The sequence below is a fragment of the Callospermophilus lateralis genome, chromosome 3, assembly GCF_048772815.1.
Source record: "Callospermophilus lateralis isolate mCalLat2 chromosome 3, mCalLat2.hap1, whole genome shotgun sequence".
Lineage (NCBI taxonomy): Eukaryota > Metazoa > Chordata > Mammalia > Rodentia > Sciuridae > Callospermophilus > Callospermophilus lateralis.
This window is the reverse complement of record NC_135307.1, coordinates 25,520,605-25,546,501: the sequence shown is the minus strand read 5'-3', so window position 1 is coordinate 25,546,501 and position 25,897 is coordinate 25,520,605. Positions and strand designations below refer to the sequence as shown.

At 40.9% G+C, this 25,897-nt stretch overlaps 1 protein-coding gene across 9 annotated transcripts in view; it reads left to right on the top strand.

Moving 5' to 3' along the window:
- Nrxn3 (neurexin 3) overlaps positions 1 to 25,897 on the top strand; it is a 1,468,922-nt gene that overhangs the window by 418,941 nt on the left and 1,024,084 nt on the right. For all 9 annotated transcript variants that reach the window (XM_076848054.2, XM_076848052.2, XM_076848056.2 and 6 more), the window contains 2 exons: positions 19,924 to 20,362; positions 24,626 to 25,009. In XM_076848054.2, coding sequence (XP_076704169.1) covers positions 19,924 to 20,362; positions 24,626 to 25,009 — 823 coding nt within the window. The remainder of the gene's footprint in view (positions 1 to 19,923; positions 20,363 to 24,625; positions 25,010 to 25,897) is intronic.

The window sequence follows — 25,897 nt, the reverse complement described above, 5'->3', positions numbered from 1 at the left end:
AGCACTATATATATATATATATACACACACACACACACACACATGCATATATATATATATATATTATAGGTAGTATTTTAAATGCTATGAGTATAGGAAACAAAATAAGTCATGGTTTGGAAGTTAGAGATAACGAAGTACCATTTTAGAGAATTGAGGTGGCAGGGGGTTGAGCCTTGTTTGACAAAAGGTTAAAGGACCAGAAATGACCTCAGGAATACTTGCTTATTGAATTCAAGAGGTACAAAAAGAACAAATGAAGGGAGATGAAATTATGTAGAGCTTCTCAGCCACAATAGAAGTTTGCCTTTTGTTCATGATGCAATAAGAAGCCATTGGGCCCTTTTTTAGCAGGGAGTAATTAATCTGAATTTAGAAAAGTTCCTGTGGCTGGTCTATGGAAGATGGACCATGGTGTGCACTGGTAGAGACAGAAGATAGGTAGATGATGTAATGATAAAATATAGCCATGTGGATTAGACTGGTGGCAATGGAGAGTGAAGAAGTAGATGGGTATGGGGTACACTTTGGGGGTAGCTAATAGAATTTATTGATTAATTGGATATTGGGTAGGAGAGGTGAGTGATTAGGGATATCTTTTTAGTCAAGATAAACTGGATTGTGTTGTAGCAATAAAGTACTCCAAGGTTTCAGAAGCTTAAAATAAAAAAGTACTATTTCTCAGTAACAATTCCTGTCCTTTGTGTGTTGGCTTGTGATTTTGCTTCATTCATTTTTGTCCTCTCTTTAAGACAAAGGATGGCAGAGTAGCCACTTATTGAAACACTGCTGGTTGACACTGAAAAGGCAAAAGATATATTTATAGGTTTTCTTATGGGGTTTACAAGAATTTTGCCTGGAAATGACACATATCATTTCTGCTCAAAGCTAATTGGCCAGAATGAACCACATGGCTTCATCTACTATAAGGTGGACAAGAATTACTGTGCCAGGAAGACAAAGGGTCAGGACCTACTCAAACAGCAGCACCAATGACTCTATGATATATTTCAGATTTGGATAACTACGAATAACCTTACTTATCTAAGTGGGGATGCTGGAGAGAATCAGGCTTAGGAGTGTACAATTCAGGTATCTGTTTTAGCTGTGTCTCCTGCAATATCTTCCTGAGCTGAGATGTCAAGAATATGGCTGGAGATATTAGTCTGATGACCAGAGGAAATCTATGGCTAGAGATATAAATTTGAGCATATACAAGATATATGTGCTATTTAGAATAGTAGGAATATGGAGTGTAGATGGAATAAAGAAGAGGAACTTTCAACAGGTAGAGAGGTCTCACAGAGAAAAAGGAAACTGAAAGGAAGAATTATGATGATAAATAAGACACACACAGTATCTTAAAGGTCCTTGAGAAGTAAATCTTGCAAGAAAAAGAGAATGCTGAGAGGTCAAGGGAAATGGGACTTAACCAGTAGTTTGGGGAAGCCATCAACTTCTTTAGTTGTGTGGCATCCACAAGACACTAATTTTAAGTTGATTGAGGAAAAAAAAATGGCATGTGTGCCATGGGTGAAAACAGGCACAGACAATTTCTGCAAGAGTTTTTCTGTCATCAGAGCAGTAAAATGGGGGTCTTTAGTAAAGAAGAACATGGTTTCTAGAAGATAGGAGGCCAAAGGGAGAGCAAGTTGGTACATAAGGTGATGATTTTGTCTTTTGAAATATTTTGACCTAATAGAAAGGCATTCAAGTGAAAAAAACTCAACACTTGGAAATATACATTTGAACACAGAGAAAAATAAGAACTGACATAAATATTTAGGAGCCTTTTCCATAGAGAGAAGAGGTAGAACTGAGGATGTAGATGAGTTCTGATAGGAAGAGCATAGAGTAAAAAGAGTGAAGAGATCAAGGTTGAGCTTTAGGAAACACACTATTAATAAAATCATGAGAAGAAAAAATAATTGAGAAAGTAGGTTGCATAGATTATATGTCAAATAAAACAAGGAAAAAGAGTTTTAATACATTTTTAAGAGTTTTTTCTTCAAGTTCTGTGTTCATATAAATGTATAGTCTGTATTCTGTACTATGAAGACAGATTTGCAGCAAACACTGGTACATACATAACTTAAGAACCGTGGGATGCTTCAGATAGTAGTTTTTAAATTGCAAATCAGTGGGGTTGATGCTCTTGGCTTTCTGTTTTGGTAATTGTTCCCCTCATTGTTTTGCAGTTTCTTGAAAGCTAAATTAAAGATAGGCTGGGTTCCTATTCATCCTTTTCTTCTCTTCCATCTGTTGTTCTTCTTTCTCCATCATCATCATCATCAAAATAATCATCACTATCAAAACTTCAGTAAATTGATTATTTTTGCATTTTCATAATATAGAACTATTTTTTTTAATAATTTTCCCTCAAGGGCCATTCATTTTAGTAGAGTAGGATGTATTTATAGCAGTTTCACATTTATGCTGAGTGCTTGTTAATGCTCACTCCAAAGACTGACATGATTCCTGTCCTACAGTCTTTCAATTTCTTAGAAAACAGAATCAAGAGGAAAAGAAAAAGCCAGGAAAACACTATATATGTTTATTTATGGTAACATATTAAAACCACAAATATATGATATTACTAGAATACTTGGGCAAAATTTCCTTCTGTTTAGGTTAATTGCTATAAGCACATATAGAGGAATAGTGTAGAATGTGGATGCAGGGTAAATGGCCAACTAAATATCTTGACAACCAATGGAATAAAAATGGACTGTGTGGCACCACTTCTGAGGAGTATAATTAGTTCATTTTCAGTATGATCATGTAGTCTCTCTTCCTTCTCTCTCTCTCTCTCTTTCTCTCTCTCCCTCTCTCTCTCTCTCTCTCTCTCTCTCTCTCTCTCTCTCTCTCTCTCTCTCTCTCCCTCATCCTCATTATCTCTCACTCCTATGACTGACATCCTTCTATTAGTAACTGGACATGGACCTATTGACCTAAGAGACCTGGAAGTCATTGTCTTCCCTTGTTCCTCAGGACATTCCTCCAAGACCCCTTCCCCCCTAATTCATGTTGACCTGTCTCATGTCTGTCTTCCCCATCGCCACTATCTTAGTTCAATAGCTCATCATTCTTTTCTGGATTAATACCGTGGCCTCTTCTTTTGTATCCTGCCTCCTCTGTTTCACTTCACTCCAATGAACCTTTTCCCTTCTCCTCCTGCCTTCTCCTGTCTTAGTCATTGTGCTTATGGAAATTATGAATGACAGACCAAGGGTACGACATATGTGAAAAATAGATTGAAGGAGGGAGACATTGAAGTTGGAGTTAGGACTAGTTAGAAAGCTGTATTTGACCCAGATTCCTTTTCTCCAGGGAAGAATTGACAATTTCTACATAGAGCACCCAGTACACCCCATATGTCTTCCTTTCCAGTACCAGTGCATTTATGTGTTTGCATGTATAACATCACTACTAAATTGTAAGCTCCTCAAGGTCAGGGGCCATGCCCAACATTGCAGACCCTGACATTTAATAAGCTTTCCATGCTACATAAATAAAATATAGGGCTAAATAGGACTATTATGAGGAAGAATGGAGTAGAGAAAATGAGTGGGAAAGATGTGGGATATGGACTCAAATGGGCTTGGCAACAGATTGGTTCTTCATTGGCAATGAAGAGGGTGGGATCAGATGTATCTGCAAAAATTTGAACTTGGGTGACCAGGAGTGAAATAAGTCTGAGGCAGAATTGATGAATTTGTTTCTTAGGTAGGTTGATTTTGAGGTTCTTTAGATAATGTTAATTTTAGGCATATGAACTATTTTCAGCAGTCAATTCAGATTTGGGACCTAAGGCTTTGGAGAAAGTTTTGGTTTAGAGGTAAAAATGTGCCAATGAATGACATGAACTGAAGACAGTAAGTAGTAAAACAGGGAAGGAAAGCCTTCATCAGATGCTTGGGGAAAGCCCGCTCTTTTTAAGGAATTTAGATGATGACAGAGGTAGAAAATGAGTCACTGACAAGTTCCTTGGAAAGTGTACGTACAGTCATTAAACCCAGGAAAGGAGAATTTTTGAGGAGAGTGTGATAAAAAGTGTTAGCTATTGTACAGACATTGAGGGTTGTGTCCTATTAAATAATACAATATTAGAATATTACTTCAGAATTATTTACTCATAAATTAAATAGGTTTTTTTCTTAGAAAGCAACTAAGTTAAAATAGAGCATTTTGAATGCTGCAGAGACAAAGTGGTAAAAATTCTCTCCTCTGTCATCTGTGGTTTAATAAAATTCCTTTTATTGGTTTTTCTTGGAACCATATCCCCTAGTCACACAGTCAAGCAGAATCCAGTGATAGAAGCCAAAGTGATAAAAGCTAAGTGTTTTGATTTATCCTATTGTCACATTCAACTTTGCCTGTTCATTATTTGGTATCAAAGCAAGCAATAGATTTCGGTTTCTTGACAGAATTCAAGCTGACACCTTGCCTGTCCTCGGTCCTAGATCTAGGGATACTCTAATCCAGTTTTCTCTTGATTATTTCCCTTTTCTGAACATTTATGGGTTGAATGAGCATAAGGGAGCCCTGTTAGGTCCTAGCAATCTTTCAGGTGCAACAGGCCATGCTGTTAGTGTTTTCTCCAGGACAGCCCACAGGTGACCAAGGGTAGAGGATGCCACTTTTCACTTCTCCCCTCAATTCTTGGATGGTGGTAGATACAGAAGATACTATTGGTCTGAAGAGAGTGGAATCATTATGTCAGGCAGGAAACCAAGTTCCCCCCTCCCCCTCTCTTTAATGAAAGAAAACTCAGATAAGGGCATGAGCAGTAAATGGCCTGTTGCAAATGAGGAACACAGTGATTATGGGAGTTTTGCACTCTGAAAGTCTAGGAAAGATCATTGGAAAACCCCAGCATGTTTCATTATATATCACTTGTTTTGTTTATTGGTTACAGTTGGCCATTCATTTTTGGTGGAAGCATCTCCTTAGAAACACCTAATAACACTTACTATCTACACCCGTCCGAGAATAAACTCCGGTGATCAAGAGTTAAGAGTGGGTTGGGTCCTCATAGTCTTGGCTTCATGGACATCTATTAGGAAGGGGCTTCTGGTCACCATCTATTCCCTGGGTTTCTTCTCTATACTCTTGTCCCTCTGACTTCTGTTTGGCCTGATTAGTTAGTAGCAGGATTTCCTAGCTGGTGATTTGGAATCCCGTGAAATCTACTAAATGGAGTGATACCATGTCAAATCTCTACAAATATCAGTTTGCGGGGGAGGTATTGTTTGTGATCATAGTATTCCCAAACAGGGTCCCTTTCTTCATAAATTGTAACAGCAATTCTGGGCATGATGGTGTACGCCTATAATCCCAGTGGCTCAGGGAGCTAAGACAGTAGGATCCTGAGTTCAAAGCCAGCCTCAGCAACACAGAGAATTCCTAAGCAACTCTGTGGAACACTGTCTCTAAATAAAATGCAAAAAGGGCAGAGGATATGACTCAATGGTTAAGTGCCCCTGGGTTCAATCTCCTGTACCAAAAAAAGAAAAAAGAAAAAAATCAAAACAGCAACTGGTTCTCAACTGGCTTGTCCTGAATAATGGGAATACTTGGTCCAATCATACAGGTTGATGATATTCCAAGTAGATTTGGAATGAACTTGAACTCAAATCCCGACTCTGTCACCTAAAAGCTTTGTGAGTTTGCCCAAGTCATCTGATTTCACTCAGCCTTCTTTCTTTCATCTGTAAAATGAGATGATGGTGGTACCTCAAAGGATGGTTCTGATAATTATACATAATTTGAAACATAAAGCATTTAGCATTGTTCTTGGCACTTAGTACCTATCTTTATTGCTATTAGACAAAGAACTGGGTGCTTCAACACCCCTGGCCAGTGTAGTGTTCCCAGAGTCTCCCACAAGTCAGAAAACCTTATTAACTTTATCTCTGAAAGTTTTCTGGAATCTTACCCCACCCCTTTCCTCTGCTTCCCACCATTACTTCTCTGGACTTTATATCACCTTTATTTACTTGGATTTTCTGCAGCGCACTCTACACAGCTGCCATAGAATTCTTTGTAAAGCTTTTTTTCTTATTTTTCCTCTGCTCCAATACCTGCACTGTCTCCTCAGAGCTCAGCTTTGTATTTAAGACTGGGATGTGGCATGAGCCTGCTTTATCAACTTAATCATCTATTTTTCATTTTCTTCATGCGTTTCTCCCCCAATGCACACATCACCCCCAAGCCAGTCATAATTCCTTTTGTAGGACTTTTTATACTTTTGGGCTATATATGTCATGTTGCTGTCACTTTTCAAGTCGTATTTTCTGCTATTTTTTCCTCTCTTCTTTTTAATTCACAACCTACGTGGCCACAATGCTAACCTGCCTCTTTACTCTCCTACCTGCTTGGGAAATCAGTACTTTGGGGCTCACATTGAACTTTCTCAGCTGGATGGAAGAAGTCTTCTGGGGTGAGACACAGGTATCTACTCCCACTAATCTAGGGCAATTCAGCCACAATGACTAGTCTCTACGAATATGCCACAAGTCCTCACCCTTGCCTCCTTCACCCTTGCTATTTCTCTGACCTTCTTTCTCACCCGTGCCACTCACAGAGTCTCACTCTATCCTTTGGAAGGCATTTTCTGCTGACCTCCTCCCGCTCCCTGTAGCTTGAATAAGGAATTTATACCTGCTTTCATGGTAATTTGGAAATTTTCTTTTACAAACCTTTGTCATGCAAGTTATTAATTCTGACTTTTCTTTTGGTATCAGGGATTGAACCAAATGGTGCTTAGCCACTGAGCCACATCCCCAACCTTTTTTTTATTTTTATTATTTTTTTAAATTTTGACATAGGGTCTCACTAAGTTGCTTAGGGTCTCACTAAGTTGCTAAAGCTGGTTTTGAGCTCATGATCCTCCTGCCCCTGCCTCTCTAGCCATGGGGATTACAGGCATGTGCCCCATGCCCGGCTAATTCTGATCTTTTTTTGGATTATCTTCCCAACATAGGTCTTCCTTGTTGTATCTTTTTTCTCTTTCTATTTCCAGGAGCATGAAATTGAATAAATACTTAATGGGTGTGAATAAATATATATGTCTGTTTTCCTTAATAAAGTGAGCTCTTTGAGGGAAGAGCTAATGACTTCTGCTTTTTATGCCCCACATTGGCTAGCATGGCTCTTTGTGTATAGTAGTTGCTCAATGAATGGCCAGTGAATAAATAATGATATACATGTCTGTCTGACTTTCACAGAATATACTAAAGGAATATACTAATACTCTTCATGGAAGAAATGATGTCACACACACACATACACACACACAAATAGCTGCTAGTACAATAATTTTTACATAGTTAACTTTGATTCTTATGTTTAATTACTGCTTTGAGGTAAACTTCAGTTATGGTGGATTATGAGTCAGTCTTCTCTATACTACATAAGCATGCACTTTGATAAAGCCTGGGGCAGGTGCAAAAGCCTTGTAGCTAAGTTTTGCTGATAGTTTATGCTTTAGAGACTGGTTGCACCCTAGGAGTGGATTACAAATGTTGATGGAGCTGGAGAATTTTCTATTAGGATTTGGTTCTTCTTCCATAAACCATGAGCAGCCCATGGATAGCAAGCCTCACAGGAGGTAAGCTTCTGTCCTAGGGTTTATTGCAGGTCAAACTCTAATGGGGGCTAGGGAATGAGCACAGGGAGAATGTCCCCTACAGCTCATGTGTGAGATGATGCAAGAAAATTTATAGGTGAAATGATTGGGTTATAAGAACTTTAACCTAATCAGTGCATTAATCCCCTGATAGGGATTAACTGGGTGGTAACTGTAGGTAGGTAGGGTGAGGTTGGAGAAGGTGGATCACTTGGGGTATGCCTTTGGGGTTTGTATTTTATCCCTGGAGAGGGACCTCTCTCCCTGCTTCCTGTTTGCCATGTCTTGAGCTATGTCCTTCTGCTGTGAGGTTCTGTCTCACCTTGGGCCCAGAGCTATGAAATCTTCCACTTGTGGAGTGAGATCTCTGAAACCATGGCCCCAAATAAACTTTTCCTCCTCTGAAATTGTTCTCATCAGATCTTTTAGTCACTGTGGCAAAAAGTTGACTAAAACAGAGAGTGTGTTCATTTTCTCTTGCTGCGGTAACAAAATACCACACACATGGTGGCTTAAAACAGTCTCACTGTTCTGGGAGATCAGAAGTCCAAAATCAGTTTTCCTGGGTTAAGATCAAGATGTTGGTAAGGCTGTGCTTCCTCTGCAGGTTCTAGGGGGAGCCTTTTCCTTGTACCTTCTCATCTCTGGTAGCTGCCACCATTCCCTGGCTCATGGCTGCAGCCGTTCCATATCTGCCTCTGTCTCTTCTGTTTATGTCCAGTCTCCCTCTGTTTTCCTCTTATAAGGATATGGGTGATTGCATTTAGAGTCTACCTGGAGAATACAGGGTGATCTCATCGTAAGATACTTTACTTAGGCACTCAAAGAGTCTTTATAATAAAGGACTGTTTGGGGGTTCCAGTGATTAGGATATGATTTCTGTGGGAAAATTATTCTGCCTAATACAGAGACATGTATCTCTCTGCAGACTTAAGGTGCTTGCTTTCCTAGCAACATGGTTTGCTTTCAGACATACCTTATGAGTAACCAACTTCGAAACTGATGGCCCATTTGAAAAAAGCCAAGGGCTGCTGTCAGGAAGGGTCTAATTTAGATCAATCTAATGCCACTGAACAGATGTGTATGGCAACCTTCCCAGCTCTCATTATGAAAATAAACCATTCATTATCCTTATTATGGAGGAGCTGATAAGTAACAGGAAGAACTGGTCCCAGTTCCGGGCAAGGTATCAGTGGCAGCCAGTTCCTACCATCTGGCTATTGTGGGTGAAAGTGGTCCAGTTCTGAGGGAACAGGTGTACTCAGTTGGTCTGGTACTGACCCTTCTTTGTCCATTAGTAGCTATTGCCATCTGTTTCACCAGGAGAGTCACAAAGGATGTAGGTGGTCCCTGGCAGGGGAACTGACATGGTATCAAGAGAGTACTGAGCTCTTTAGGGGAGCCATCCCATACAAGGTCAGAATAGAGACTTCATCAAATTTTGAATTAGGAAAGAACTTCAACAGTGGAAACTGGAATGCAAGCATAACCTGGATCCTCCACTGCCTTTCCATCCCTCTCACACAAGCCTAAGAAGGACACAGTACCCAGGAGAGGGCCTCCTTAGTAGCTTTGACAGGTGTCCCTGGATAGGTCTCATTCATATCTACTTGACTCTAACCTGCAAGCCGACCACAGAAGAGAAACCCAATTTTCTAGTGACTTCTTTCATAACACTAACTGGGAAAATTTGGTCAAAGAGAGATCCTAAAGAAACCTCAGTTTCTTTTTTGTTGTAGGATAGTAATAATAGTTGAGCACATAGACTCCCAAGCTGGTCTTTGTTGCTATTCTAGCTCTACCATCTAATGGCTGTGTAACCCCAGGTAGATGGTAAAAGTCTCTGATTCCCAGTTTCTTAGTTTCTTTATCTGTAAAATGAGGATGATAGTTCCAGGGGATTGTCTAAGCATGTTTCATATACTTAATCTTCAAATCCTTACAACTCTCTAAAGGAAGTATAACGTTTTATCACACTTTACCAGTGAGAAAACGGAAGAATGAAGAGCTTAAGGAGCCTACCCAGGTTAGACAGTAACAAGGAGCAGAGCAAGGTAGTGTGGCCTCTGCACATTACTTGGTAACTATGTTTTATACTACTGCTCAATCCTTGGGTTTATAAGAATAAAATGTGATGGTCATCCATACCAGATTACCTTGGAAAGTTCTGGGTTACATGTGCTGTCCAGTGTGTTATTAATAATGCCCTCATTTACTGTCCAAAGCAGTGTCTTGTCTTGGATTGAATCTTTTCCCCATCAGGATTAAAAATATAAAAGACTTTTAATTTATAATAGTTTCCCATACCTTGCCTAAAGTTTGATATCTTACGATAATAGAACATTGAAATACTATAGGAATGGGCACAATAAATCAAGTGAGGAGTGAGTCATCAGAAGAATTATAGTTGGCACCTAAGATCCAAGGCTTATAAAAGCTATCTTTAAACGTGATTTGTGTCACTGGTAGTGAAATTCATTTTAGGTGGGTTTTGTATGGCATAAGGGACATCTAGTGGTTATCTAGGTCTCTGCAGATTTACTAAAGGCATCATAAAGTAAGAGGTGTAAATATTGGAGCAAAATACCATCACCTTGAAGGGAGCCCCAAGAAAGGAGGGGGCTTCTTCATTGCATGACTCTTTATTAGAAAGTTAACAAAGAGTAGAGAAACAATTTTCAGAAAAAGCTAATTTGAGGCCTAGCATGGCTAACTATACCATTGTCAATTTGAACCCAACACTTATTTGCTATCTTCTGTATCGAGTTGGAAATGATTTTGTATCAGCTCCCTGCCTGTCTGGCATATTCTTCCTATCACTTTCCCTACTTTTTCTGCTGATTGCAGAGGGACTTTTTGGATCACTCTGAGAAGACATCTGATGAGAGTCTTCATCAGGCTAGAAGCAGAGCTGCTTAGCAGGCCAGACAAGAAATAGTTTGTAATTGCTTCTGACAGGTAGTCCTCCTTTGGAAGTTGCTTACCCATGAGGAAGCCATGCAGTTTTGGTCCATGTGTATTCTGTCTGAATGAGTGGGCTTCACCTTATAGGAGGTGATCCTGGGTGATCTTGCCTTCTAAGTCCCAGCACTCCTGGAGCTTACCCACTGGTCACTGTCTTGTGGTACAAATGGTGACTGTCCACAACTCTGAACTAACTGCCTTTGTCTTCTGGGATGCCTAAAATATATGCTTGTCTCCTCTGCTACTCTTGTTCCCAGTCAGAAAAGCTAGACTTCTTGAAGGCTCTGTTTCACTGAATCTTTTTCATAGTATTTTCTCCCAATTTTCTTCAGCTGAGTTCTTCTTTTTTAAAGCTGTTGGGCATTCCTAGTGTCAGTGTCATTTACCTTCTTTCAGGGTAGTAGGGAGAAGCCAGAAGTTGTTAGTTTTGGCCAATGGCTTCATCATTGGAGATTAATTCTTGCTCTTTGACTCTGTGTACATAGGGTAATGGCTCTGAGTCACCTCCTCACACTATGATGTATTTTCTGTGGCAAGTCCAAGTTACATTGTCATGTACGAGGAGCACCCTAGTCCCTTTAGCATGCTTGCGAGCAGGAGGTAGAATTGGTGCAAACTTTGTCAGCCTGTCTCTTAGAGGATCTTTCTAGAATTTGTGATTGGGTTCTGAATTTCCTCTATTGGTGTTCTTCCAAGACACATGAACTAATGACAGTTGCCACTCTGAGGTGCAGAACTTTCCATATAGATAGTCTTAGAAAACTCAAGCACATTTCCTAAGCACACACACACTGGGGAAAATCCAACTAAATGTGCAACGGTTCCAAGAAATGCCTTTTAGTTACTGTAATACTGGAGCTTTAAACTTTTTCTCATCATTTATTATTTGGCAGAATGAATATAGAGGTTTCTTTCTGCATTGTAGTGTGCACTGGCTTAAGGCATTGGGGACATGTTTGTGTGATCTTCCTTGCCCTTTCTCCCCCAGTGCTTCTACCTCACCCTACAAATATGTATTTTGTGTCAGGCACTGGGAGACACAGAAGAAAGACACACATTCCTCCACTTGAGAAGATGCCAGTCTGCTGGGCAGGACAGAAAATTAGAGCACAATGTGATAAATACTATGATAACAGTTAGAACATGCAGCCGTGGGGCTGAGAGGAAGAACGCAGGCTTGGCAGGAGAGGTGTGGATGGGAATATGGGATCCGGCTTCCCAAAGATGGTACTTGAACCATGACTTGAATGATGAATCGCAGTTACACAGGCAGAGAATCCAGGTAAGACTTCTCTCTGGGATGTTTAGTTAGGAAAGGCAGAACTTTGGCAAGGTTTGTAGTGATGAAGTGGAAACTAGATAAAAAGGGTCTTGTGTATAATACTTAAAAGTCTGTATTGAATTCTGAAATGGATGGAGAACCACTGAAGGGCTTTTCAAGAAAGTCGTTGTTTCTAGTCCTCAGAATAAAAATAACAGTCGATTTCTAGTGATTCAGGAAGGCACCTTTTAAATTTTGTCACCTCTCTCATCAAACTGTTAAAGGCTTCCTTTTTATACTAATGGTCCCTCCATTTTCCGGTTGCATAATGTAAGTATTTTTAGAGCTTTTCATAATCAGATACCACCTACTCATCTGCTCTCAGTTCCTCTTTGTGACATGTAACTTTCACTCTAGTCAGGCTGGTGGCTTCATCAAAGAGGAATTCTAAGACAGGAGGACATGTAGGTTTCTCTGGGTAGGGCTGTTCAGTACCTGCAAATATATGGGGAATGAGGGAGGTCATGTACTGAGCCTCTACAATGTACCAGGTGTTCTACTAAATACTGGGATGTATTAGTTATCATGCCAGAATACACAGCCCCTGTTTATAAAACTTAAGGTCCAGAGGATCCTAACAGTACCATTTCTGGAAAGAAGAGGGAAGAGAAATACAATCTCAGTCAAGTTTCTGATCATAAGTCATTGAACATTCATTGGTGTGGTAAATATTTATCATTCTAATTCTGATACTAAAAAAAAAATCCACTGTGAAGTATCTTCCAACATTTTCCAAGCATGTTGGTGACAGGGATTGTTCTCAATTATCCCTTGTGCCCTTCATGGTCTAAAGCTAAAGGTTTAGTGATTACTTAATATATTTATATAGTTTTTTTTTCTGATATTTTAGTATAGCTAGTCAATTCATCCTAAGTTGGTTTTGGAGTTAGAGGAAGACACTGCAGAAAGAGGTCCACACCCAGTACCAGCCCTCAGGGACTTGTGATCATCCTGGTGCACTGCTCTGAGAGGAATTCTGAGGCTTTATCTGGGTTGAATGGGGAAGAGACAGAATGGAATGACAACAGTTGATGATGAATTCCATCTACCAGGATGAATTCCTCTATCATGGTACGTGTACTTGACAGCATGGCTTTAAGAGTTAGGCAAGTTTGCTATCCCAAGATGACTAAAAATATCAACTAGCAACCAGAAACGTTTTATTCCACTACCCATTCACAAGTCCCATGTTGGAGAACATGGTATTTGCAAGATGATTTCTTATTTCTCTGACTGGATCTGTCTATGCTAAGTTCTTGCTTTATTAACTACATAGTAGTTTAGTGGGTTACCCCTTGTGATGGACTAAGTCTTTCCAGCGTCCAAAACCCAGGAACTTGGTTGCAAATAATTTTTCTAGGAGATACATGGATACATGGCTGCCTGTGTCTGATCAGCCTAAAATAGCTGAATAAAGTTCCCAGAAACTTCACCTTCATGAAAGACTAAAATTAGAAACATCACATGGATCGTGCCAAGGATTGGAAATCCTTCTGAACTTCTTTTGTCCCCTTCTGTAACCAGACATCATCATTTCCCTCTCACAAAGAATCCATCAGAAAGTCAACTTTTAAGTCTAGGTTTAACTTGAAAGGAGGTAGTAATGACTTTCATTATTAACGAGGCACTTGGCCTGGCACCCATGGATGGCCTTTTGATTCATGAGGGTAGAGTAAGTTTCTGGTCCACCGCTCTCTCTGCCTTTCTGGCTGGCCTGCCTATACTCCCAGATGATGGAACAGCTTTATTAAAAATGAGGTAGGGGCTGAGGGTTTTGCTAGTTCAACATTAGCCTGCCTGGATTTTCCCTGTTACAGCAGCTTGTCTTACATTCCTTTTATCTGTTCCCAGTCAAAACCCTCACACAGGAGACCATAGATCAGAGGGTATGGGTTGGTAGGCCCCGGGGAGACCCTGCTTGCAGATGTGTTTTTGTTTAACCCAGAGAGTGTCAGGTCACAGTGCATTTAAAACATCTAATGACTTGTCAACATTCAACTACTGACTTCAAGTTGAGCTGGAGTCTTTTTGACCTTGATTTTGAGGTATAATTTTCTGCCAGTCTGCAATTCGGTACCCATTTTCTACTTGTGGTACTCAGGTTTTTATCCGTGGCAGATCCCCATCACTGCTAATGAAATATAAGGCATGCAAATGGTGGTATCTGTGGAATGTAGCATTTGGGGGCTTTGTGCCTTAGTTCCATGTCAGCTGCGGCTCAGCAGGCAGAGTGAGTTTATTGACCCTGGTTAGCAAGATGGCAGATGCAGATGTGGCCCTGGTCTTGCCAAATATTAGGTTCTTCAGACTTTGGAAGCTAAGAGGACCATCTGCTGACACATTTGCACTTGGACTTCACTGCTGGAGTTTAGTCACTGTGAGAGATAATGATGTTAATGATAATGAATCCTAAAACTGTGCAAGTATATGAAAGAAAGAGAGAGAATGGTCACCATTAGACATATGTGTGTGTGTGTGTGATGTCTATTGGACATATGTATGATATATGATATACATTACATACTATGATATGTAATAAATGTCACAACAGGGAGTCACAAACATGAACTTTTATATGTTTATATGCATATTTAATTTGGGAGTTTACTGAATCCAGAGTCCATCATTTGTTGAAGCCCTGCCCTTTGAGCTATCAATTCACTGAGGATCTACTCTCTCAGAAACGATTTCCTTCCTAATGACTCTATGCCAGTATATACGGTCTGATTTTGTCCTGGATCTTCATAGAAAATAACAAAATGAATAGTGATATCTACCATTTATTGAGTCTTTTTAAGGACCTGGAATTGTGTCAAGTCTTTTTTACAACTGGTTATCTTCTCTCATTTATTTCTTACAATCCCGTGTAGTCAGACAGGTCACCTTCATTCTATGGAAGACCCTAAACGGAGGCAAGTCAAATATTTTGCCTAATGTCACATAGCTGGTAAGGATGGATTAGGGCTCAAACCCCAGTGAGAGGAGACTCCAAAGTCCACGACCTTATCTACTTCCCATCAGTGCCACTTAACTTCATCTAATTCAATAAAGATATAAGCATTTATTAGTCACCTATCCTTCAGGAGCTGTTTCAGGTTTAAGATATAATGCATAAATATACACATTGTTCATAAGGCATTGGAGGTCTATTGAAAAGATAAGACCTGTGCTTATTCTGAGATAACAAAGCTGAGGGTTTTAAGTGACAGATGAGTGGAGCAGGCAGTTTAAAGGAGGGAGAAATCACAACAGACCAGTCCTCGATTGCCCGAGGCACAGAAGGGGAAGGGGGCAGAGACAGTAGGATGTGTGATTCTGTGGAGACCCTAGAGCAAGATTCTTTCACAATGTTTCTCAGTCATTTGTTTTCAACCCCGATTAGAAATGTTACACAATGAGATTAGCCCAAAAGTTCTATCTAAAAGTCTTACCATCATGTGCTCTGAAGAGAAAAAGCTCTTTTCATTATCATCTGTTGTCAAATCGGGTGGGGGATAGATTTATCTTTGTCTTTTGCTTGTTGGGAGTAAATGGCTTTGCATGTAGGTATGAGGTTGAAAAGCTTCATTGAGATTTGCAGGCCACCCTGCTGCAATCAAGGTAGGCTGACACTGGCTTCTGCATTCTGTGTATCTAGATGCTGCAGGGAATGTCCCCCAAGATCCTTCCTTTCAAACATTCTTCATTGAGTTTTACCAGCAGGATGGTACTCAGCGGTGAAATCATACTCCTATAAATGATCTGGTCTTCCAAACTGACTGGGTGGTTTTATTTGTCCTATATATAGACCCACAGAAAATTAAAGATGCTTTAAAAACAATAGAAAAGAAATGCCAGGTGGTTACCTTCCTATTCCTCAATAGTACAATAGGGCCAAGAGGCCCTGTGGGTGCTGCGGGAACATCCCCACATTCCTCTCTCCTTCCAGTTCCCTTGCAGGGGTGTAGACAGGTGTAACACAACAGAACACACAGAAGCATGTTCTCAGGAGGTTGAGAACAGAGCAGCCTGGTATAAGAGGCAAGAAGGAGAGAAGAAAACCCTTCTGGGTGCAGGAACTGTCCCTAACCCTTAGAGGCATTTTCATGGGCTTGTCTTATAACTCCATTGTCATGGAAGAGTTCTTTGTAATTAGTGCATCACAGAGGGCTAGAAGAGTCTCTTCTTCCAGTCAAGGCAAGTGACTTGGGCATTAGAGAAGACAGCTTGATGAATCGCAGGCATTGTTTCAAGATCGAAAAGAATTCTGATTTATCAAGTAGTGAGGATCAGAAAGTACCAGAGCAGCTAGGGCAATGGGAGAGCTGGAACAGGTTCAGGTGTTCATCCTAGGCAAGGGGCACCATTTGAACAAGTTGAAGAAGAGATGAAGGGACTGTAGCCTGGGAATCCTGGTTAGCAGAGATACAGAATGCCTAACACCTGTGCTCCTACAGAGGACTCCACGGTGATCAATGAATGGGCAGATTGAAGAATTCCACAGAGAGAGATCTTGCCAGGTGTGAAAGGATTTGCATGTCAAGAAGGAGTTTGGTGAGATTTTTGTATATGACTAAGGGGTTTCAGCTTTATGTGTAGGAATAGGCTGCTGGAGGGCCTAGAAACCACCATCCCTGGAGAATGTTCTTGCCCCAGTGCAGTGAGACAGATAGGGGCTCATGCCCTTTAGTGGGCTATGTGATGTTGGACAAGAAGCTATCCCCTCTGAGCCTCATGTCTGTAACATATCACCTATTTTACTTACTTAATATGAATGATACACAACAGTGTTTTAAAACAGTCTGACACATAGTACATAGGTGCCAACTATTTTTACTATATTCCTGTAGTCATAGCATGCCCTACTCCTGGTATTGCTCCCTTATGTCTCGGTATCAAGGATTGTGATGAAACACAAGTATATTCATTCAGAGAGACTTTGTCTTGAGACTCTGACCTCAGTGTTTTTCTCTCTGATCTCCTGAGCATGAGTTACAAGTCCAAGCAGCAGTCTTTCCAAACCCACGGGTGCAGTAGTAAGACCAGCTTGTCACTCTTTGTGACTCTACTTCTCTTCCTCCAAGGCTCTGTGACACCTGCCCTCTTGGGAAGCCATGTCCACTTTATCTTTAATCGCTCCTTGTCAGGGCAACTTGTCAGCCAAGGTTGCTTTCTGTCATTTGATGCCACATCTCTTCCTGGTTCATTCTGTTGGTTGGAGACATTCATTTAATTGAGAGCCTGATTTTACAGAGAACAGTGCTGCAGACACTGATTCACTGTGGGAGGTCTGGCCATGTCCTGGCACACCAGCCCAGGGTGCCTAACACCTGTCAGTGAGAAAGGTGTTGGTGTTTTGTTTGTTTGTTTTTAACCACAGTGTAGACTCTGTATAACAAGCAAGTCATTTCAGGGCTATTGGGTAGAGGAGCTCTCCTTCCAAAAGGCTCTGAGAGAAGTCAGGTTATCTCTGTCTGGCCAGTTCCTGGCCCTTGATTCTCCTGTGCATCTCTCCAGAGGTCTGCATTCTGCTTATTCACCTTCTGTCCCAGCCTCACCTATGTGTCCTTCTCACAGAAGCGTTGCTTTTCAGATCCTTTTTAAAGGCCTTTTTCTTTCCTCCTGTCCCCAGCCTCCTTGTAGGGATGCCTGAGTGCTCTTTCCATTTACTGTTCAGTGGAGCTAAACCTCTATATGTCCCTTTGGAATGAATTATTATCATCCATTAATAATTAACCTCTACAATACTCACAGGTATTTCACCCAAATGCAGAAAAGGCCAAAGTCTGGCTACAACAGGGAGCTCTCACATGCTGAAGCATAATAGTGGGGCTCAGGAAGAAGTCCTGAAACTATTTCCTTTCTGGTTCACTCACTTGAGCATCTGCCTGGGGATCCTGCAGTTTCCCTTTGTGCGTGGCCCATCCCATGAGCTAGAACAAGAAAGCTGGGTATGCCTGACATTCCACAAAGATGACAATGAGCTTCATAAGCATTCCTGAGGAGGACTCATTCCAAGTGTGGCTTCTGGAGCCAACTACCTGGGTCTGGTCCTACTCTGTGCATAGGGACTAGTTCCTCAACTACTCCCTGTGTCTACTTTTGCATCTGTAAGATGAGGGGATGGTTATAGGTATCCCAGGTGGGTGTTTTCAGGACTTAATGAGCTGGCGGGTGATAAATCTTACCTACAACACTTGATGGTAAGTGCTCAATAAATGATGGAATCATTGTTATTCTCAGTGGTATTGATGATGGTTAAGTCCACTGTCAAGGTTACATAATTGGGGAAGCATTTTCACAGCTTTGTCGTAGTTATATAGCCCCCTTGTAACCTTCTAATACCTAGCAAAAGGCAAACATTTTAGCTTGGTTCTTTCCTGGTGATGGAAGAGAAAAGGGAAATTGTTCTAGCTGGGTGTTAGGGATCAAACGATATGAACTGAAGGGACTCATGTGATTATTTTTCTCTCACCGAAATAGATTGTGAGACTTATTTTGCTTCCTAGACCTTGCTGTGAGACTGAAAATGGAAACGATAATGCAGGCTTCTCAGAGGTGTGGAAAGAATGAAATGAGATTAAGATAACCAACACTTCCTCCCAAGGAACCGAGGCCTTACTGTGTGCTTCTTTTTACATGGTTTATGTGCATTAAATGATTTTATTCTTACAAAATAGTCTACCCTTATAGTCCCATGCCCAGAGGAGGAAACTGACCCACAGAAGTTATTTTGCCAAAGATATAGAGCTTGAAAATAGGAGGCACAGGGTTTAGACCTAAATCTGGGTCCTGACTTAGAATTTGAATTCGATAGTGGAAAGGAAATAACAAGGGGTTATACACTAAACCCCATCATGGTTTACTTCTTTTCTCTTCCACTTTTCTCCCTGCTTATTATCTTTTGGCTGTCAAAGATCAGAAAACTGAGACCTGTCCCAGGGTGCTATATCAATAAGAGTAAATTATCGATATATTAATAAGAGTAATAAGTATATTAATAAGAGTAAAACTTTTTGAAATTCTGATTTTGGGGAACGGGATGAGACTGGGTGAGGCATCCTCTCCTTCCCTTCTTAGTCTCCCACTCTGGACAATGGCTATGGTCAGGAAGAATTGTGCTGGTGCCTTGGGTAGGATGTAGGGGCAGGGAGCCCTGCTGGACCCCCTTCTAGGACAAATCACTATGGGTACAGTGTTCTGTTAATTCTGACTCTCAACTAAATAAATGTCTCCAACAGACTGGACCAGGGTTTCAGGCTATCTCATTCTACCACCACACACTGAATGTGCAAAAATCATGGATCCTCTTCTCCAAAAACTCATGATTTTTTTTTAAAAAGAAATGTATGTAAATGATTTTAAAAACATGAAACAGGAAGATGCTGCAAAAAGTAAGTCCCCCTCCAAATCCAATTCCCAGGGACAACTTTATAGTTCCTTGCGCTTCTTTTCAAAGATATTTTATGCTTATATGAACATGTATAATAACTCTCCCCATCCCTCCCCATTTTTATACAATGATAATGTAATTCTGTTCTGTTTCTTGCTGATTTCATTTAATGATATGACTTGGAGGGCCTTCAGGTCAAAGCCAGAAGCAATATCTCATTTTAAAGGCTGCATAATATTCCATTATAAAGTTATGCCATGTGTTATTGATGGTCATTTAGGTTGTTTCTGATTTTTTACTAATGATTCAGTAAATATCTTTGTATCAAAGTGTTTATATCCATTCAATTCAATCTCTTGTTACTTGCACACACATGTTGTATAACTTTCTGTCAATACAAGATATTGGCCAGAAGGAGAAAGACGAAAGAAACATCATGGGAATGCAGAGGCCTATTCAGAGCACAGGTGCACCCTTGATATCTCTTTGGATGGGTTTTGAGGGCTGTGTCTCATGTTTCGAACCATTATGTCCTGAAGCCTCTTCTTGAATCTTTGTTCTGGGTGCCCAGTGAGTGATGGATGGATGCTGCTCGTAAGATTGATTCATATGGCACATTTGTTTGGCTTTTGACAGGTTGTTTATAAGAATAATGACATCCGTCTGGAGCTGTCTCGTCTGGCACGGATTGGGGACACAAAAATGAAAATCTATGGTGAAGTTGTGTTCAAGTGTGAGAATGTGGCCACACTGGACCCCATCAACTTTGAGACCCCAGAGGCTTACATCAGCTTGCCCAAGTGGAACACCAAACGAATGGGCTCTATCTCCTTTGACTTCCGCACCACTGAGCCCAACGGCCTGATCCTCTTCACTCATGGAAAGCCCCAAGAGAGGAAGGATGCTCGGAGCCAAAAGAACACAAAAGTTGACTTCTTTGCTGTGGAACTTCTCGATGGCAACCTGTACTTGCTGCTCGATATGGGCTCAGGCACCATCAAAGTGAAAGCCACCCAGAAGAAAGCCAATGACGGGGAATGGTACCATGTGGATATTCAGCGCGATGGCAGATCAGGTAGGGGAAAGCCAGGGTGTGTGACGGAGGGTAGAAGGCAGCTGTAGAACTGCAGTTTTTCCTGGCTTTATTTTTTTTTAATTTTATTTTTTGCATTTGCAGGGTTGTTGATTTTTTTTGTCCCTTCTCTTTAATGGTTGTGGTAACGTTGTTTTTGAACAAAACACCTTCCTCATGGATGCCGCACATTCTCCAGCTCATCTCCCTTGCTCTGTGTGGTCCTTTCAGTGACCACGCTAGGATCCTGGAGCTAAGTATAGTTTTACAAGTAGCATCACCCCTCCCCCCAAAGCAACTGTCATGTCACTGGTACAGTATTCCCCCCTTTTCTTCTCCTTCTTTTTCTCATCACCATGGAAACCAAGTGTGACATCACAGATGCTGCATTATGGGATTATTCTGTAGGATATGCCTCACTGTGCAAGAGTTTATGCAAAGATCCGCCCTGCAATAATTGGCAAGAGTCACGTTGCAGGGAGAAATTATGACAAGAAAGGAAAAGGCAAATTGATTTTTCCTGAAGTCATGTTCAATTTAAAGCCTTCCTTTGGTGTGAAAGCCTGTATTTTACCCTTGGCTCAGACCTCACTAACTCTCTCTTCCTCTTCCTAACCTTTTACATTTGGTTTAAATGGCTTTGTTTGTTTCTGCAGCCGCAGATCAAACAAGGTAGCCCCAGGCACTACATTGTCACTCTGGAACAGTAACAAAGGGAGTGGGGGGGGCACTAATAGAGAGACTGGGGTTTTCAAATGACTGAACAGTCTGCCTAGCTTTCTAGGGACCCTGTGGCAATGAAGGTCACATTCTGTGCTATTGGAAAACCAAAGAGCAGTAATTAGAGCATTTGAATTTCAGACTCATTTTCTGATTTCCCATTTAGGTAGTATATACTCAAGAGGGGCGTGGCTACATTTTACATATTTGTAGGGATTCACCCTCCTTGTGCACATAAGAATCTCTCCAGGTTACACTTGGCGAGCAAGAGAAAGTAATAAGGTCCCCAAAACACAGAAACCAGAAATGGCTGAGTTTTGGTAGATGGCTTTTCTGTACAATTCTAGAGGTAAAGGGATGGCAGAGATAAGCAACATTACCCTTAGGAGGAACAGGATGGGCTCTGAGCAGAGGGCAGACGGGTGGCAGATTGCAGCCCTGCGTGTTTTATTGCCCAGTAGGAACCTCTATCGATTGTCTAAAATCTGATCGGAACCAAGAGGCTTCAAATTAAATGTGCTTGTTAAGCAAGAATGAACAGTTTGTGCTTTTTAAAGAGAAAAAGACACACAAAAATAATTTCTTTGGAGGCTAAATCAATCCCTCTCTCAAGTTTATCAATAATAAGTGAGCAGGGTACAGCTAAAATTATCTCAAAATTATTATTTTATTATTTAAATTTTATTCTAATTTGTTATATATGACATCAGAATGCATTACAATTCATATTACCAAAGTTATTTTTTAAATTTATTTTAAAAACCTACTGCTATTGGTTAAGGTCATATGTGAAGATGGGTCATGGTGGATGACTTCTGTGTGTGACTAACCTTGAAACAGCTTCAAAGTTACCTACTTGTGTCACATAGGCCTGAACACATCAAATTGCCATGTGTTTATTTCTGTTTATTTCCAACACTAACTGCTGTTTCGAATAGGATAGCTATTTTTTTTTCTTTTTCTTTTTTTTGGCTAGGAATATCGCAGTGGGCCCATCTTTGAAAAATATATTTGGATTTTAGAAGCCTTGAATTTTTTACTTGGCAACTTACACTGTTGGGTGATTCTTTGAATCTGATGCATTTGATCAAAGAATATGAAAACTTACTAAGTAAACAAATAATCATCCTAAGAAAACAGTGTAACTTAACACTTTTATATGGCCTGTTAAATGTCATTTCTTCACAAAGATGTTTCCTAGTAGGTTCTTTTCAGTTACAAACCTATGTGAAAGTGAATATTTACAAAAACAATATGGACCTCCCTGAGCATTCTTCAGAATATGACTAGGTAATTTAGAAAAACTAATATGATCATATATTCGCATATTTATATATGTACACATATATGTGTATATATATATGTGTGTATATATATATATATATATATATATATATATATATAATATCTTATAGTCTCCATTGGGGAAGTGAGTCTTAAAAACTGATAAGAACATTCAAAAAAGTTCTGGCAGCCTACTCAGAGGACAGATTTTCCCCAGCATGTACTTAAGGCATGAAATTTTAAATGGATTCTAGTACTTATTTGGCAATAGATGTTCCTCCCTTTTTGCTGGTGATCAGATTATATTTATAGGCATGTGGAAGATAAAAAAAAGGAAACTGTGCAAGAGAATGTAGTAAGAGATACAAACTTCAACTTCCTTATTTGTAACATAGAGAAAATAATATATCCTAGTTCACGATATTGTTTTCAGGGTCAAGTCCAAAAAATAAAAATGTACATACATGGGCTGAGGGTGTAGCTCAGTGATAGAGCATAGTACATGCTTTAGCCTGTGCCAGGTCCTGGGTTTGGTCCCCTCAAATAAATGAATAAAAAAATAAATAAAAACAAAAAGCACACAAAATACTTAAAGTGATAACCAGGACATTATAAAGTCAAGGCACAGCAGGAAACCTCTAGGATAGAGGTGGGGAACAGATTGTCAGCTTACCCCTGCCCACGAGGCCCCTCAGTGTCCTTTCCATTCTACTGTGGTGTTGACTTTGTAATTTCGAGCACATTTCACGTTCTTGATCTCATTTAATCTTCTGAGCCTTCAGGATATACCCTTCTTAGCTGAGGGAATTGAGACTCAGAGAGAGGAGACTGATGTCAGTGAAGGCAGACTGATGGATCCTACAACCCAGGTATCTTGGTACCAACAAAGCACTTCAAGAATAATGAATACATTTTTTTTTTTTTAAAAAAATTGCTGGTAGCATTTTTAGATATCACCTAGTACATTTTCTTGATTTTACAGTTCAGGAAATTAAGATGTAAAGGGTTCAATGACTATCTTAGGGTCAGAAAACCATTTAGGACTAACATCCTTATTCCCAAATTCCCAGGTCAGGCACTAAGTTATACCTTCTAAAATCTCATTTGATGGTGGTCATAATCCAGCCCTTGCCTGGGTCTGTCAATGTCCCTGGCCTCAACTCCTGCTTCCTCCCTCTTACCTCCTCCTCTTCTGTCATACTCCTTCCTGCCTCAGGCCCTTTGTTTGTGTCATTCTATCTGCTTGCCATAATCTCTACCCCTGGACTTTCTCAATACTAGTTTCAGCTGTCACCCACCTAGGCAGGCCTTAAATTAGAACACATGGGCTGCTACCCAGTACCCATTTTACTCTCTTCATAGCATCTGCCATTAGTTATTTTCTCTTGTGTACTGGACTATTTATTTTGTGTCTGTGCTCTGTAGTATCAACTCCAAAGAGAGAAAGGCTATGAAGGACAGGCTCATCTCTGTGCCTTTAATTATACAGATGCAGAAGAGATGCCCTACATATCTGTATAACATGAATAAAGAAACATGTTCCAGTTAAAAATTATCAATGGCAATGTCCCAAATATTCACTGGCTAGGGTGGTAGTTGAGGCCAGTCTAGAATATATCACTGCATGGAGCGAGAGGCAGAGAGGAAGTCCCATCCTTTGGGGGATAGGGAGCCAGTGAAGAGGATTCAGACACAGAGCCCTTATACTATTCCAGGGCCTATGAGACGCTTTCCTATAAGGATTAACTTAATTAACCATCACATCAACCTGTGTAAATCATTTTCCCATTTACAGGGAAAACTGAAGCACAGGAAGATGGCGTCCCTTCTTCAAGGTTCTACAGCTCATATGTGGTAAAAGCAGGGTTTTTAACTCAGGCAGGAACTCTTTTGCCCTCACCCGATTCTCCTTCTCCTTCTCCTTCTTTCCTTCCTTCCTTCCCTCCTTCTCCTTCTTTTCTTCTTCTTCTTCTTCTACCTTTCAGCCAAGCCAGTTAGGTAGTGAAAAGATCTACTTAGAGGTTAGGCGGTGGGATTTTTCTGGTCTTCCTGGAGGCCTGGTTGTCTTAGGTGGCAGGGATGGGAACCCAATGACACCATCCTGCAGTCTGCTGTTCCGTCGCTTGTGTGGCTTTCTCGCGGTCAGATAGTGATGGTCTGAGAACCCACCTATTGGGCTTCTCTCATTTGGCTAATCACCTAGCGTGCTCACCTGGGATGCACAAGGCACCTTTAACTCACTCGGGATGTCTTCCTACCCAGGTACCATATCAGTGAACAGCAGGCGCACGCCATTCACCGCCAGTGGGGAGAGCGAGATCCTGGACCTGGAGGGAGACATGTACCTGGGCGGGCTGCCGGAGAACCGTGCTGCCCTCATCCTGCCCACGGAGCTCTGGACCGCCATGCTCAACTACGGCTACGTGGGCTGCATCCGCGACCTGTTCATCGACGGGCGCAGCAAGAACATCCGGCAGCTGGCGGAGATGCAGAACGCTGCGGGCGTCAAGTCCTCCTGTTCACGGATGAGCGCCAAGCAGTGTGACAGCTACCCCTGCAAGAACAACGCTGTGTGCAAGGACGGCTGGAACCGCTTCATCTGCGACTGCACGGGCACGGGCTACTGGGGAAGAACCTGCGAAAGGGGTGAGTCAGCTTTCGCAGGTGGCATGCTCCAGTCCAAGTGGAAATGGGTGTTACAGGTGTATCCCTGGACAGCCCAAGCCTTTGTTCCACCTGCACTCTTCTTCCAAATAAGAATTTTTGGGTTCACTGGTTTCCAGAACACACCGTTCTAGTTCTGAGTGCCTAGCATCATTTGGCCAGAGTTAGGTAGAAGAAAGAAAAACTTTAAAATAGATATTATTATACTCATATGTTTTTTTTATTAGGTTTCTTCTCTTTAGAGAGGATGAATCGTTCTTCTTTGGGATTCCAGGAGAGCCAATCTGCCAGTTGTTTCATTTATTCCGTGTTTCCTGAATAGTTTCTACATGCTAACTCCTGGGCTAGGCTTTCAAAACAGAATATCGAACAAGATGGATATATGCCTATCCTTACAGAGCTTGCTGCCTAGTGGAATTAAATAACCCATGATAAACATGGTGGGTTTCATAAGAGGTGGTGTGATGGATGGGTAGCAAACACACAACTTTGGGACCAGACTAGATGAGAAGTTTGACCTTTATGGAGTCATGTGAACCTCATGAAGGAAATAAGTATCTCTGAGACTTGATTGTCTCATTTGTAAAATGGTGGTAGTTAGGCACCACCTCACCAGATATCAATGACGATCTGATTTAATAGGTTCCTAAAATATGGTAAGCATTTAACAACCACTAGTGACTCTTTGATGATTGTAGTTATTATATCAGCTTTGTTATTATTGTCAACTTCATTGAAGGAAAGTACAGAAAAGTTCTGGAGACCCTTGTAAGAACACTCAATGTACTATAGGGATCCAGATAAAACTTGTTCAAAGAGAAAAAATACCTAAGTTAAGAGGTGAAATATGAATAGCGACGTTAGTGGCCA